The sequence below is a fragment of the Pyxicephalus adspersus genome, chromosome 5 (genome assembly GCF_032062135.1).
Source record: "Pyxicephalus adspersus chromosome 5, UCB_Pads_2.0, whole genome shotgun sequence".
Lineage (NCBI taxonomy): Eukaryota > Metazoa > Chordata > Amphibia > Anura > Pyxicephalidae > Pyxicephalus > Pyxicephalus adspersus.
In genome coordinates this window covers 31,448,047-31,465,551 of record NC_092862.1, presented here as the reverse complement: position 1 = coordinate 31,465,551, position 17,505 = coordinate 31,448,047, and the positions used below count along the sequence as shown (strand labels likewise).

General features: G+C 37.1%; 1 protein-coding gene across 4 annotated transcripts in view; it reads right to left on the bottom strand.

Annotated features, from left to right (window-relative positions):
* STAU2 (staufen double-stranded RNA binding protein 2) overlaps positions 1-17,505 on the bottom strand; it is a 170,836-nt gene that overhangs the window by 82,181 nt on the left and 71,150 nt on the right. For all 4 annotated transcript variants that reach the window (XM_072411049.1, XM_072411053.1, XM_072411052.1 and 1 more), the window contains 4 exons: positions 13,662-13,874; positions 7,852-7,989; positions 2,416-2,547; positions 254-311 (listed from right to left, as the gene is read on the bottom strand). In XM_072411049.1, the coding sequence (XP_072267150.1) occupies positions 254-311; positions 2,416-2,547; positions 7,852-7,989; positions 13,662-13,874 (541 nt within the window). The remainder of the gene's footprint in view (positions 1-253; positions 312-2,415; positions 2,548-7,851; positions 7,990-13,661; positions 13,875-17,505) is intronic.

The following is a 17,505-nucleotide window of genomic DNA, read 5'->3' as shown; positions in this document are numbered from 1 at the left end:
ACACGGTACGATCCCTTCAATCCCATAAATGTATTACAACAACACAGATGCAATCTGCAAAAGGTTTTTCTGTGGGAATTTTAGATGTAATTACATTTTGCCTAACTAAGCAGAAACTTTTTTTGAGGCATATTAGTACTTTAAATTGAACTATAGAGATTCATTTTCATTATAAATACCTTTATTACCTAAAATCAAGTTATGTGCTATCCTAGTTTGTGAAGGAATTAAAAAAAAAAAAAAAAAAACTTACTGCTTGTTTGGTCAGATGCACCAGAACCTTGTTGTCCCCAGCCTTGAATTTCCCCTTGCTGCAAGAAAGACAAAAACATCACATCATGCCACAAAACTACACCAGTACAAATTAGAAAAAAAAAAAAAAAAAAAAGATATCCCTGAAAGGCGAGCTACCATTTACACAGATACCATCACCTTTGCCCTATGGGTGTCTGCTGGTAGTATGCTGTTTAGTACCCATTGCTGACTAGTTTGCAATTCGCCACTTGCTGTATTGCCATGACCCTCTGGTTTGAATGTTACTTACCCAACTCAAGCACGCAGAGATTGGGGGTTTTGACTAGGAGTTCACCAGCTACACAGCCCCCTAAATAAATGGGTTGCCATAATGCAGAGTGGTCTTCCTGCCCAACAATACTACAGAATAAAATAGAGCAACAAGAACTGTCTCAACAGGCTTTAGACCTAAGACAATAGAATATGTTTCAGACACATCGGATATCATTCAGACATCTGACCTGCAGATAACCTATTTTTGGTTTGCTTCAAGTGGATTTTGCATCCCAAACTGAAATGAATTTTAAGGTGTAGTCATTTTTCATAATCCTCACAGTTTTCACCAGTCTCTTCCTCTGACCTTCACCCAATACAGTAGGTTACTAGAAGGAACAAGGAAGGCATGCTGAGGACCATGGGAATCAATATTAAAGGATTTGATGGTTTTGGTGAGGATTTCAGATGCGGATTCCTCTACATCAGAGAGGAGTTTATCAGTATGGCGTCACAAATTCTTTCAGTAGCATGGTTTATGTATTGATATAATGTATGTGTACAGTTGGAGTAAGGGTGGTGAGCTGAAATAAATGATTGAATTGAGACATGGGGTCTAACATGCATGCTTCATACTGTCTAGGGGGAATACAGTTGGGGGGGGGGGGTCAGAAATGGATCTGAGGGTTTTGGTAGATGATAGACTTAACAGACTTAACCTAATAACAGCATTCAGTGCCAGGCTGCAAAATCTAAAGCCAGCAAAGTACTTTCTTGTATCACAAGAGGAATAGACTGCAGAGATAGAGACATTATCCTGCCCCTGTACAAAGCATTGGTCAGACCACATCTGGAATATGCAGTCCAGTTTTGGGCACCAGTTTCACAAAATGGACATTGTGGAAATGGAGAGAGTGCAGAGAAGGGCAACTAAATTAATAAAAGGAAGGGAGGAGCTCAGCTATGAGGAGAGATTAGCTGAACTGAATCTATTCTCCCTTGAGAAGAGATATTTAGGGGGGGATATTATCACCCTGTATAAATATATAAATGGTCCATACAGAGAACTCTCTTCCCCATTATTCACTTTGTGACCATTACAAAGGACAAGAGGGCACTCTTTGGGCCTGGAGGAAAAGAAGTTTAAACACTGGATAAGGAAGGGATTCTTCATTGTAAGGTCTGTGAAAATATGGAATTGGCTCCCTCGGGAAGTAGTTTCAGGAACTAATAGACTGCTTTAAGAAAAAGCTGAATGTTTTTCTAGAAGCACAGAATATAACTGGGTATTAGGGCTTTAAATTAAAAATAACAGAGACCGTTGATCCAGGGAACATCCAATTGCCTCATGGAATCAGGAAGGAATTTTTTTCCCCTGTTGAGGCAAATTGTACCAGGGTTTTTCCCTAGTGGTTGAACTTGATGGACTTATGTCTTTTTTCAACCTGACCTACTATGTAACTATGACACAATTTGCTCCACATCAATCATATGCCACTAAGTGCAGAGATAATGGTGAATATTGCTCTGGTCAATGGCTAACATGGGGGAGAAATTATTAGTTTTATGTATGATAAGTGCACACAAAGGGGATCATTAGAATTTGGCAGCAATCTTGCAATAGAAAAAACAATATGACCAACCACTTGTTTATATCCATGCATTGATGCAGATAAGTAAAAGTTTGACAAATGTACCAAACCAAAATTAGGTTGGCATTAGGTTATGCTGTTAGGTAAAAAAAACTTCTATCTTTGCTATCTAGGATCAGTAAATCTCATTTATACATATACTCTCCACACTCACTTACTCCAATACTGTTTATTACCATTATATATACTCAAATTTTTTTTTAGATACAATTTGTTACCTTTACATTTTTGGATTAACTATGATACGATTTGTTACCTTTGCACTGCTCTCTGCAACAGGCGTTGAAGCTTTATATCCAAGCTGCAACAACATTGCTTCAGCAGCATTTCGCTTTGCTGTCTTCTTATTGGGTCCAGCTCCAGTTGCAGTTTGGTCTCCAACTTTAACCTATTAGAAAAAACATTAATAATCTTTGCACATTCCAGGAAAATACTATCATTATCCTGATAAAAAAAACTGTGTATTACCATGAAAATCAGAAAAGACACCAGAAATTCCCAAAGGTAGGTTGGTTTTATGCTAGGCTTAAACAGAACACCAAAACCTTCATGATACAGTGCAGCACAATCAGATTGTAGCCAATACCTTAGCATACCATGTAACTGCTATCAGGAGCAGAACCTTCTGAATACACAATAGTATAAAAGAAGGTAGCAACAGCATATGGAAATTATATTTGTATAAAATATAAATTTGTATAAAATACTTCTGCCATTGGTTTTCCTATGGGGGTCAGTCATACATAGTTATTGCCCAGTTCATAATCACATAGTACTGTCTTGCACTGAAAATGATGATCCTAAGGGTTATTAATTTCTGCAGATTAAACAGCCTGGTGCTCCCAAAACTGCCCAAGCCTAAATTAATAGCCAGCTTGAATTTGTATCTCAAAGTACATGTGTGTAAGGCAATAAACAGCTGCAATCCTGGTAAATGTCTTGGCTTCCAGGTGTGTAGATGTGTGTATATTCTTCCATCTGACTATATTGCAGGTTCTCCAGTTTGCACAAAGCTACAAAGACTCATTTTAGGCTTCTTCTGAATACCAACATGAACAAAATGTCAAACCTTAAAAACTAAAACATAAAGAAAAGTTGATACAACTGGGCAAAATTTTTTAACAAAATTTAGCTTTCAGTTTTATTGGGTACAGATAATGGTGACAGTACAGGACACACCACAGGCATGCTTGCATATTGCTGTACCTGTAGCAGAAATGATAGGAAAAAAAAATATTTTCTTTATTTTGTGTACAACAGAAAGTAGATAAAAGTTACAGGGTTTACGGGTACCAGATTGCCCACTATTTCTAATAATGTACATACAACAGCAGAATGTGAAGAGAATTCCCACCACAACAATTGTCTCCCATATTTCACTCAGTTTTGGTGACAATTTAACATCCACAATTCTTTCTTACTTTTTGGGGTCATTGGTTTAAATAAAGAGAATTAATCTCCCTATTGGAGACACACAGAGCTTTTAAACCCAACAGAGATTCTATACATTGCCTACTCTATGCAAAACTAAATGGATATTAACATGCGAGTATCCTCAATAGGAACAAGACATATGACAGCAAGTGCCCTAGTTCAGGTTCCCACAAGATACGGCACATTGGCATAGGAAAAACCCTCTCTACCAGGCTCCTAGACACAAAAAAAGCCTGATGGAGGATTCTGTTCGATCAAGAACAAGAAATTCAGTTTGAGGGGAATAGCTAATTAAACTACTGTGTTTCCCCAAAAATAAGACCTACCCCGAAAATAAACCCTAGCATGCTAATCATGCAAGGGAGAAATATAGGCCATACCCCGAAAGTAAGCCTTATCGGCTTCTTCGGAGGTTGCAGTCACGTGGTACGCAGAGGGATACCAAGAGGACAGAGAGAGCAGAGAGAGAGCATGAGGTTTTAAAGGCACTGGAGCAAGGGGTCAAGAAATCACAGGGTGGTTATTAACCCTTCTATGGTGTGACTCTCCAACTAGGAGAAATAATAGGTTGGTGGATTCTCTTTTCAAAGGGTCGTTGCTAGTATTTTATTCATTAGCAGCAATGTATATTGATTGAGGTTTTTTTTTTTTGCTTTTATTTTTAGATTTATATTGGTTACTGTTCTGTGTTTGCATGTTACTCCATGAGTCATATGTTAATTGTCAGCACATTTTCTTGTTATGTTGCACTTGTTTGCTTATGAAGCTGTGTTTTTTCCATTAATCATTTTTGTCCATTCTTATTCATGATTCCTTGTATATAACAGAAAAAATATGTGATTTTGACAGGTCACAGGTAACACAGAAGAATCTTTCTATAGATTTTTTTTTGTACATGACAAAAATAAGACATCCCTTGAAAATAAGCCCTAATGCGATTTTCAGAGGTAAAATTAACATAAGAGCCTGTCTTATTTTCAGGGAAACACGGTAGGTGTCCAAATTATTAGCTTAGGTTACCAAATGTATTGTGTGTTAACCCATACGTGAAGGTTAACTATTGTGAACTAGTATCAATGCATACTAGAAAAACTTACATTTTTCTTCTTTGGAACAGACGTCCTAATAATAGGATTAGATGTAAAAGTTTTAATAAAGTATCTGGTAAATGAAAAAAGGAAATAATTGTGTAAAATAAGCAAAATTCTTTATATATACGCAATTGTGCAGAAAGTGTAACACAGTATAACAGCATAGTGCCAGGTGTTGTGCTTTGTGCTTGTTTGTTGCTTCTGCTGAGCCAAAACACCTGCCACCTCTATAACCTATGAACTATCCCCTTACAGATATAAATTAGACTAATCTGCGCTAATGGCATTCTTCACAGAAGTTACAGGCAAATGTAGTCATCATTTTATTAATTTTCCTGGCCATTATCTGAAAGTCTATTTCCAGGGATACACAATTTGCACATAAAAATCCTACTCAACAGGCTGTGGGTGTGAGTCTACCAGAAGACAGCAGGTTGCTCCTGAGAGCTCCAGCAGTGACAGCGCATGTGGCCTGATGAAACCACAAACACAGCTTTTACTCAGGCTTGGGTGAGACCCAGAAACTTTCCACAGACAGCTGTATCAACCATCCCGGCCGTCAGCGGTATAATGCTGAATCCTTACAAGCACACTATGAGACTCAGGTGCCTGTGTATGAAATATGAAGAAATGCTATTCTGTGAATAAAATTATATTGAAGAGCAAACAGCAGAAAACACCAAGCTGCAGTTTATAAAGTTAGGCTACGTGTACACACGTGCAATTGTTCTCGTCTGATAATTGGCTCAGGGCCCATATCAGACGAGAATCTGGGGTGTGTACAGCGCCCGTCATCCATCGTCCGAACAACCGTCCTGGCAGATCCACGGATGATGGGCCATGAACGATCCTTATGGAAGTGAAGGGTCCTGCTCTGTCCTTCTCCCCCCTCCCCTCTCTATAGAACAGAACGGGGCTGTATGTACAGCACTCATTCATGCATTGTGCAGTAGTTAGTCGTTGGAAAGGATCGTGAAAGATCCTTTCCAAAGACAATTATTGCACGTGTGTACCCAGTCTAAGAAAGATATTTTAATGTATGAAAAGAGGTATGAGCTCCAGGGAGAGAGACATAATCTTATCTTACAAAGCATTACCTAGACCTTATCTTTAATGCAGTTCAGCAAACTAAATTACTATTATAGAACAGGAGAAAGTTTTCAAACAAGGGCAAATAAAATGATATAAGGTATAGGTGAGATTAATTGATCAAAATGCATACTCCATTGAGAAAAGGCATTAAAGAGGGATATTGGATATGACCACCTTCTATAAAAACATAAATGGTTCATAAAGTGAACTTGGTTGTTCACTTTAGGGCCAATGCAAATTACAAGAGGGAACTCTAGGGGAAAAGAGGTTTAATTTCTGCACACTGTAAGGGTTCTTCACATTAACAACTATGAAAATGAGGGAATGTGGAAATCTTTCATAGAAACCAGTTCTCTAAAGGTTTTTTTTTTTACAAAGCTAAATGTTTCAAAATGCACCAAATATAAATGGCTATTTATAAGCATTAACACTGTAGATCATTGATCCAGGGTATTTTAAATAGGGTATCAGGAGGATTCTATTTTTCACAGTTTCAGCCAACTGTACCATACTTTACAACGGGTCTTTTTTTAAACCTAAAAATGTAATACAGCAAATTATCTATCTCCCTCAAGAACATAGTACAATTAGCAGTGATGATATGCAAAGCACACATATCAGTTCCAGCTATTAAAGTCCCTAAGGAAAGTGCTGACAGCTGTGACAAAAGCAGATGAGTGTTGATATTTTGTGATTTCTTCCAACACAGTAACAGGTACATGCACCCAGTCATGTGCATTCTGTCATTAAGCTTTTGTGGTTGTCAATATAAATGCAGAGTGGATATAAATACTGGGGTACTTTCATGACACTCATAAGAATGGAGGAAGTGACTTGGACAAGCTGCAAAACATCTGCAACATTACAAGTCTTGATAAATGTGATAACTACGATTACATGTATGGACTGTATATTTTATAGCTTTTGTGCTTCTCCCAGTTGATTTATTCCTTTTGCAGGGGGTTTGGACTTTGAATAGTTTGATGTATGGCTTAAAATTAACCTGTCAAACGTCCAGGTATTTCAAATTGAGCATGCAATGAAACAATGTATACTGTGACCTTTTGTAAAGAAAAATAGGTGCATATGAAAATTTAGCAAATATAAAGATCTCCAACCTTTGTATTCCTGGAGTTTTTCTACTGGTCTTTTGAACTCAAACATCAGCTTCATCGACCAATATGAAAACATAAGAGATTGGAAGGGGTAGACCTAGGTTTACCACTTACAGGATAGTTAAGGATCTGCATATAATATTCAACTACCCTTATCTCAGGATATACTTGTTTGTTAGATGTTTGGGAATAATTGGACATGGGATAATTAGGTCAAAGGCTTTTTAAAAATCATTGGGAGTGAGGACAGAAAATGTTCCTAATTGTTAAACATAGCAGAATCTAATGTACTTGAAATGAAATTACGGATGGGTGCATGCACAACTAAGTGTTATTGTATGTGATAATAGATGTATGGTTTGACTACATATGATTTCTTAATATGATGCCAGCACAGGACTAAGCATCAGGGAAGGGAAAATGTTTATGTTACACGCAAGGCCTTTAGAGGGAAAAGTATGAACTGCTAAAATGTATGCATCGTCTTTCATCCAGTTACCCAGGTGAAAAAAAGGTTTGCTCCTATTGGATGGTGTTAATTAATATGGTGATAGATTCATCAATTTGTTATTAGTGCAATTCATATAGCGAATTGTTTTTGAATATACCCTTTGGTGCCCTCTAAGTTTGAATTTACAGCACTTGTGACATCCTAACATTGCAGTAACAGTGAAAATTACAATATAGTGAGTAAAACAAAATTTAGCCCACTGTAGAATGGCATTCTGTGCAGGAAATATAAGGTAGTCATACTCCTTTTTCCAGTTTTCATATTTCCCTTGTATAAGTTTGAACCAGCAATTAAAGGTAGTTGTTATGTAGTAGATATTAGTGTTCAGTCATGCTTGTTTTTATTTTAATATTAAGCTTCAGGTCTATGGCATTATACCTAAATTCTATAAGATGGCAACATTATTCACAGGAAAAATGGCAAAAAAAGGCTTTAAATCTGATCGCTACCTGCATAATGAATTCTCTTCTGCGCTGAATTCCTCTCTCCGACAGCAAGACATACTCAGGTTCCTTCTCCTTTTTAGCCTGTTGAATTTGAGCCAAACGACTAATTGGATTCATCCCCTGGCCATATTCTGGGGAAGCCTAGAAAGGAAAAATTCAAAGGCTTATACACTGAACAATTGGAGTACTGGATGTATAATAATCAAAGGCACAAAAACATGAACACTGGATCCTGTGACTTTAAATAAAAACATGTAGTAGTAAAATGAAATATGTACACTATTTATTCATCATTCTACAGCTAGACTCAGATCTGTGCAATGGGGGAAATGATGAAGAAAGAAAGTATAGTATATTTATATTATGGCTCTATGACATTATCTTTAGGATAAAAAAGTGCTTTATTTTTGATTGGTTTTAGTTAGTTACATTATATACTGCATGTAAACAATTTATATTATAAGAAGCTGGCGTGCATGAGGCCACAGAGCCATCTCAGGACCACGCTATTTGTAATAATATACTGTAGACCTTTTGCTGTGACCATGCTGCCGAGCCGAAATACACCAAGGAAGACCACAACCCCTATTTCTCTACTACTAGAGATGGATTTCTCAGATATATCATGAGCATATCCTAAATATGACATGACTGTGGAGTTTGTAAAGCGCTGTGTAATATGCTGGGTGCTATATAAATACTGTCTAATAACAATAAATTGCATGTTTGCTTGTGAACCTGTGCCAATGAAAGACGAATAGAAAAATACTTGCGTCATTCCTTGAGAGCCCCAATTAAAGCTGTGCAAAAATATTGAAAAGCTCCCTACAACTGCAGGAAGAAACTTCTAAACCCTGCCCAAAGACAATATCTGCCAGAGCTGTAAAACGTGCTAATAATTCTGTAGAACTAGTGCTTAATCAACTCATTTAGTTTAGTGTATGAGAACTAAAAATGTTACAGGTGTTGCCAGTGATACAATTTAGTAAAGAAAGGGAGAAGGGAAATCTTTTAGTGATGGGTCTTTCAGCCTACTAATACCCATGGGAATAAAAATGATGGAAGTTGGACTATGCATTTTAAACAAATTAACCAAAAAACATTTACCGGCTGTTGAAAATTCTCTGTAGATAACGTTGCAAATACAATGAAAAAAAGCTCATATTCTTGCTGGAAAGAGACATTTTAAAGAGGTGACAAGGAAATGCAGAATGTGGTTATGGGCAGTAAGCAGACTCGCACAGGAAGGCACAGAGAGGTGAGCGGCATTAGTGGTCACTGGAGACGTAATTGGATTGTGCTGTCTGACGAAAGAGTTTTAAAGTGAAAACAATGAATTTCTATTGAATTAAGTCAGGACGCATCACAGAAGATTGGATGTTTTCTTTCCTTGGCCATTTTCCAAGATTCTGGCAAAGTGCTATACACAGAATAGATCACTGACTTTTAAATGGCATTGTAAATTCTTTATTTTCAGATGACAGGCCCTTATATAACAGCTTCAACGCAGCAGTCTGTAAGCCCTGCTTGTATTTCAGCATAACTGACCAGGAAGACTTCAGTAAATGTGCTAATGTCTGTTTTATGGACTTTTTTATGGGTTTGTTAGTGGGCTGTATATCTCATCTTGACACGCCATTACCACCGAGCATTGGCAACATGTTTCGACGGCCATTACAAAATTATCCCTTTAGGGGCAGGTTGCAGTAGAAGACATACAGCAATAAATATGCAGCATTAAGAAGGCAGTCTCATTAAAATGAAAAACTGATGACTGCCTGAGCCGAAGCACTGACCCAACCTGATGGCACCTTTTTGATAAATCATGTCTAGCTTGGCTTTAATGGGAGAAAATTAGTGATCGCATGTGGACTAAAAGAATCTTGTGCTTTGAGTCTAGCACTCTAGCAGGGACACTAATAATGCATAATTGCCTGACATAGAAAGATATGTGAAACTTACTGCACAGCTGCCAATTCATTAAATGGGAACTCATCATATGTAATTAGTGCATTTGTATTGCACAGAATATTCCACTGAATCTAACATTTATCACCTAAGAATGGTAAAGTAGGACCAAACTATCTAAAAGAAAAAAAGTAAACACTAATTTTATTGTATTTATTAATGTATAACAACTGCCATGTCTTTTTTCATAAAAGGTTGTACTTTTCTTTCTGCTATGCAACTCACTTGTCATTGCTTTGGTGTGGCTTTCTAATGTTGACAATGGGAGTTTGGGGGTATCAAGCACCAGGGGTGCATGAGACACAGACTGACAATACAACACGAGAGACAGCTGGCAAACATCACAAGAAAGTTCCTGTTGGGCAAACACCTATATGGCAGGATCTCCATCTATTCTCCATGAAAACTGCACTTTTAAAAATATTAAATTTGGCTTTTGAAATAACTAACATCTTAAAGTGTATGAGAGATTTTATGGTTTCATTTAGATCTACGTAAAAGGCAATTTTGCTGGCTGAAAGGGGGCTTTTGTACATGATTTGTAAAGCTCACCACTTTTTATGATTGTATATTCCACCCCTTTTGCACTTCCCTTGCAAGCCCAGGAGAAGCTACCCAAGACTTAGGTAAGAATTGGGCATTGTTACCTGTACATGATACCAGGCATCAGTACTAAGTCTAAACTGCATAGAACAATGTTCTATCACAGCTATTCTGTTTTAAAAGGCAGATTATTGTTGGCTTTTTTTTTTAGTTAAAGTGACAATATCACATAAGGACTACTTTTCTGTTGTTGCCACATTTGTTGGTTAGCATGCACCATAAGTAAATGCTGAGAGATATTCACAAATTTGCCAATGAGTTTTAGATGGCTTGAGATGGACTACTTGTTTCTTAAATAACCTGTCAGGACAAGTTAGACATCCCAAGGGAATCAAAAAGACATCCATCATCATACTGTGGATTTCTGCATGGCTTTATCGTAAACAGAAGTGGCTTGGACATCATGAGCAGATGAAAACATGGTGGCAAAGCAAATAATTTCTTTACCTGATTCATCTATCTTCTAGAACCTAGCTCCTGCTATGCAAAGGGAGATGAACTAGCAGAACATTTTTGATCACCTAGAGGTTAAAATTCCTGGCGCAGGTCTGTTCCACTGAAACAGCCCCCAAACATCCCAGGAAACTTGATCCTGCCTCTAATCTGGGTCAGACAGTGACAGTCACACAGGCCACGCACCTCTCTGCCTCACTAGACATCAAAACACAGGGTCATCTGCAATGTAATGGAAACATGTTCATGTCTGGCCTTTTACAAAGCATTTTATTATTTGGCAGAATAATCACACTTCAAGGTCAGTGAGGAAATGGATGGATCAAAGTGATCTCAACCTAAGCTATAAATTTAATCTGCCCAAATAATGACACAAGAATTCTATTCGCTGCAAATCAAGTGCTGCTAAAGTGGCCAATATGTCAAAAAAGCAGACTTCAGGCATTAGAGAAAAATATGTTACACCATGTATATGAACCATATTAAAAACTAATTCCTACAGACACAATCTTGTGGAAAGCCTTCAAAGAAGAATGGAGGCTGCTATAGTCATAAAGGGGAAGGGGGCACTGTATATTGATGCTCGTGGTTTTGATAAAAGATGCCAACAAGTTAACGAAGGTGTAATGGTATGTCTGCATTTTAAAAAGTCCTATCCTGTTCTAGTGCAAACTGAAGATGAAAGAGTTTTTCCCATGTTTCGTTCTGTAACGTTTTCACTGGTGAAATGTCAAACTACAGGAAAAATATAAAAGGAAATAACTTTTTTCATAGGCTGCCAATATGTGGAACAAAGAATTACTGGCCATGCAATGGAAAATCTGATAGATTGCCATTAATAACTATAAAAGAAAAAACAGCTATTAGTTGTTTACAGAACTTATTAAAGAAAATAAAATGTGAGGTGCAGAAAGGAAATTTTCGTCATGGGTATATATTCCTACACACCCACCAAAGCCTAAAGCAGCCACAACAGATGTTCAAGACAACCAAATGTCATCCTGGCATTGACATAGTTCAGTCACTTAATGCAATTTTAGTATACTTTTTATAATCATTTTCAAGTTATCTTCAATATTAAAAGCTGACATCTAAAATATTAATGACTTAAATTCACAAAGTTCTATAGTCCTTAATACAGACACACACACATCCAAGTACCTGCATTAGGCTGTTATCGGCTTCTTACAGTCATTAAAAATTGAAAGTGAGATGAAGAAGCAGTACAAAGAGGCAATCAGTTCAAGAACTGACAAAAGGCATGCTGACAGGAAAAGAAAGAGTGTCAAAGGGATAGGCTTATTGAGTTCTGCTTCCCATCTCAGTTTCGAGTCAAAAATTGGGGCAGATACAGGATCACCTGGACTTAGAAGTTAGAGGAATGTTGTTGACCATCATATTCAAGGCATGTAGAAAATAAAAATAACAACAGAGCAACCTTTAAATAGAATGTGCCTATGACTACAATAGTTAGTTTTGTAATTCTATCTTTTAATAGGCTATTCATCTTTATTGTTTCTTAGCTATTTTTGTTGGAAGTTTGCAATCCAGACAATTTAGAAATAATCTTTTACCCCTCAACAGTATGGACCCAAATCCTGGGCTGACCCATAAATCGCTGATTACTCAGTAATTAGATCCCTTATGTACTTTTATTTTAAACCACAGGAAGCATAACATATACATGACAAAATAAAGTAAAGTAAACAAGTTTCCTCAATAGAATTGCAATAAAAAGACTGAATGGGAGCCCAGTGCCTCCTACATCAATATATCAATATATATATATTTATATATAAGCTTCGGGCTGCACAGCAGAGGGGGCTTTCCCCTCCCCCAATTGAAAAAAAAAAGTTTCATGCTCAAGCACTCTTATTTACCATGTTAAAGGGGATACGTTACCAGACCCTCACTACTGCACTATTAGGTTGTTTTAAAGATAAATATTATATATATATATATATATATGTACTGTACTACTGTGTATATCTCCAGAAAGCCTTTTAATCAAAAGTTCACGTCAAGACTTTAAAAGCTTGATCTCCCCTAGGTATGCCTACAGCAGTGTTTCTTTTAATGTTGTGGCCTCAAAGCTCTCTCAGACGTTTCATGTCGGTGGAAAACCACAGAGGCTTAAATACACGATCCTTCCCTTACAGATGGCACTGCACTTACTATATTAAAACCATGTGCAGTTATTAAGTTTTACTTTGACATACATGGAAAACAAATGTCACATGTCAGCCCTGTCTGCCAAAGCCCACCTTAGAGCTGGCAATTACTTGTGCTTTGTAAAGCAGGATCTTAATCTAGCATGCAACACAAATGTCAGTCTGCCTATGACTCAATTATTCATTCACATGAAGCTTCCCGTGCATGAAATCCTATCAATAAACTTCTCTAATTTGTTTCCTTTTGGTCTGTTGAATATACCACAGAAAGCCCTTTAATATCTGTTCTGCTATTGCAGTAAAATGCTTGTTGACCCTGCCAGAAATCTAGTAAGCTGAGCCAGAGCACACAGCAAGTGATTGGATACCTTTGTTTCCAATTCTCTGTGAACTACAGAACTTTTCCATGTTATGAGAGGAGACATGGGGGCTTCTTGCCTACCAATACACTCCCTGTCCTAGACTGACAATGATACGTCTCCATAGATAAAGAATTGTTAAAAAGAGTCATCTCCCTACAAAACAAGTGGTGTTACTAGCAGAATCATCAGAGGCAAATTAAAGGAAATAATGAATCAAGTGCTAACTTTGGCATGTCATGAAACTTGACTAATATACCTTTATTATGGTTTTGGGACGCCTTTTGACATAAAGTCTAGGTTTTTCAACTACAGGAAGAGGAGGAAGTTTTCGCAGTTCCTGCAAAACTGCTGCAGCAGCCCTTCTTTTTGCAAGTTTCTTGCTGTTCCCTTCTCCTTCAGCAGTGAATTCTCCCACTGTAACCCTTGTAACAAAACTCTTCATATGAGGAGGGCCACTTTCCTTGGTCACCTGGAGGAGAGAAGGCAAAGTCTATGTTAATACATTTGCAATCACACACAAATGCCACTATTTTTTGGTGTAATTGTTCACTTGTCAGCTTTTAATTTTTTTTTTTCATGTCGGTATTGTAACTCCAAAAAAACTGATTGCTAAATAATATGTTCACAGCTTTACCACAAAGTCCAGTCAAATACTGAAATTCTGTGTACATCATGAGTTCAGTAGAAAAAAACTCAAAGGCTATTGGATAAAACAGTCAGTTTACAAAGCCTTTAGCGTTCTTTCAACTAATCATGACAGCACCTTTATTGTATGACTGAGCACTGAGCCCAGGCAGGAGATGGCCTCTGTTAGCTCTGACAGGGAGAGAACATAAATAATAAAATAAAAATCAAGGCATCTGTGGTAGATTTAGATAAGCAGAGATGTCTACTGGGAACAAAACTTGTCATGAATTTGACTGGTAATAATTAAAAGAATGGAAGTTGAAGAGAAAAGAAAACTTTAGATTCAGAGCTATAGGCACCTGATGGTCAGCTATCAGCTCGCCCATAAGCCCTAGCATTCCTCCGGTGGTGGTTAGGGGTTCCTTGTGCTTTGGCTGATTAACCTCCTATCTGATGGCACCTGAGTAAAGCTACATACACACGTCAAATTTTTCTTGCCCAATAATTTGCCCAGTGCAGATATCGGGGGAGAATCTGGTGTATGTACAGCCCGGGTCGTTCATCCAGGAGGGATCCACGGACGATGAGCGATCCTGATGCAAGGGAAGGGGGAGAGTGCACAGCAGTGTGCCGCTCTGTTGCTTTCCCCCTCCCCTCTGTATATAGCAGAAAGCTGCTGTATGTACAGCGCTCGTTTATGCATCGTGCAGATCCTTTCCAAAAAATGAATTGCACCTGTGTACGGAGCTTAACTCATAGTTCAACGTTATCTGGCACAACCAGTAGGATGACACCAGTAATCTTTTAGTGGACTAGAATAGTGGTATTTTTACTAGCACTGTCAAGGGTGTTCTTTCCGGTTATTACCGTAATGGGGGCATTCTTCCAACAATTAACCACCTGGGCGTTACACTGATGTCTAGATTTCTGTACCAAAAGCGGTACACTGTTTTTCAATAAAAGACACAAAAATCAGCTTAAACAAGAAAACATCAATAAATGAAAAATACTGAAAATGCGATAATTCGGTATACTGTATAGTAATGTATTTTTCTAAAACACCTCCCTAGCGTGGTAAATTTTAAAACAGAGTCCAACGTCACATACCTATAGACAAAACCACATAAATATATTTTCTATTATTTTGTATTGGATTGGATACGGGAGTTTGTATTCAATCCAATACAAAATGAGTGTTTGAATTTACCAGGTATATACTTTGTATTTATTTTATATTGTTTTGTATTGGATTGGATACAGGAGTTTGTATTCAATCCAATACAAAATGAGAGTTTGAATTTACCAATTACATAGTTTGTATTTATTTTGAATTATTTTGTATTGGATTGGATACAGGAGTTTGTATTCAATTCAATACAAAATGTGTTTGAATGAGTTTAAATTTGAATTTCCCGCACACACGCCGACGTTACCAAGGTCGGGTTTAACGGTCGGGTGGTTAATTTAAATCAGAGGTTCCCTGATAAGCAAAAGTTATCTGAAAGCTATAAAAGCTGAGAAAGGCTGGTCTAGACCTTCACAATTTCCCACTTTCTAAACCAACAAATTTTATAAGAAAAAATATAAACCTCCAGGTCATCTTATATAGACAGACAGATTCTGTTTTATTTTATTCTGTTCTAAACTACAGTGAAAAAAAGGGACTGTGCATATTTCTTACTAAACACAACAAATGTTCTGTGCTACTCCCATGATACACAAATATCCAGCAGACTAAATCCTAAACAGCAAGCGGGCAAACAGTCCATACACCTCTATCATACATAATGGGCATAAGGGTTACAAGCAATCTAAGGTCCTAATGTGCCTAAAGAATTGTTATTTTTTACTCAAATTACTGAAGATGGTCATCACCAAAATGAATTCCAGTTTAAAATGACAATGCCATGTTGTCTAATATGTCCTAATATTATGTTAGTTCAAGTTAGATTTCAAACTGTGTGTAATCATGTAGTTTAAAAAGTTTAGCCATTCTAATAATTTGTTTTAAATTGGACTACAATATCACACATTCAGCACTACTGAAAAAAACAAAACAACTGATTATAGCTTGATTAAGTGCAGTAAAAACTATGAATGTAATTTTGCAACAATCTGGCTATTATATAGTTGATTACTAAAATGTGATTGCATAACCACAAAGAATTTTAAAATTGTGATCAATTTTGTCTAATTTTAAGAGCTTGAACTTTTCTTCTGCTGATTATTTACAATTTAAATGGCCTGCTTGAGCATAAAAAACTCCACAAATCTTTGCAGTTGTGACTAATAACACATTGCCACCACTGCTTGATGGGACTGAACCCTGTAAAACACATTTGATCACCACTTATCTTTTTGCTTTTTGTATCACTAATAAGTTTGAAACGTTTAAAAAAACGTTTAGGGCAATTGAAACGTTTAGGGCAATTTAGTGTTCATTATTTAAACTTCTAGAACCTGGTACTTTAAAACATCAGAATTTTATTAGCGACATCAACATGAATGTGTTTGGTACAGCTTGGAATGATTCACCAGCATCACAAATAGGGGTCCTCAGATCACTGAAATGCAGACAAAAGGCACTGGGGCATATTAACACCTAAAGTAGGTAGGCTATGCCCCCTGCATGAATTTTTGCCCATCAGTCTGAAAGCCCACCTAACTTTATGCTCTGTAGAGTTGTATACTTTGACCCTTCTGAAAATAAAATTACTTACTCTGATTTCACTGCACATGGTCATCTTATCATTGCCTGCATTAGAAGCTGCACTAAAGTTGAATAGAGCTCATCTTAATTTCTGGAGGATGTATACCCAGCATAATCCAGCCCTTTCTGCCACAGCCAGTCCCTGTACCTCTGATTTCACTTATTGGCTTTCAGTCCTTTTAAACACGGAGGCATGGCATCACATGTAGCATATACCTAGGTAGTCTGCATTAGCAGGGTGCTGTGTTGTATTCAGAAAGCTATATACAGCACCTGCCAGCCAATTCCACCGGTCAAAAGCTCCCTTCATTGTACAGAGAAGCAAAGAAACAAAGCAATGATATTACTGAATATAAAAATTGCAATCAAATGAGAGAGGTTTTATTTAAAAGGATCAATAGCATTTTGGTGAGAAGTAAAGGAGCCACATAAAGTAGGATACTAGCCTATTAAACTTCAGTATTAACATTCAATTTTGACTGAAGTCTTTAATATAAACTGAATATATCATGCTTGCAAAATACATTATAGAGGTATTAAGATACGAGAGATTGTAACACTGGAATGCAATTATCATTATGGAATGTGGCTGTCTACGTAATAAAAACACAACAATGGCAGAAACAGCTACTTGGTGCTTCAGAGAAAAAAATATTTTTTGTCTATTCCTAGAAAATGTCTTTGTATGTATCAGAATGTTGAGCATATCAGAATGTCAAATATGCACAAGTCAAGTGAACTAATTTTCAAATAATCTATTGAA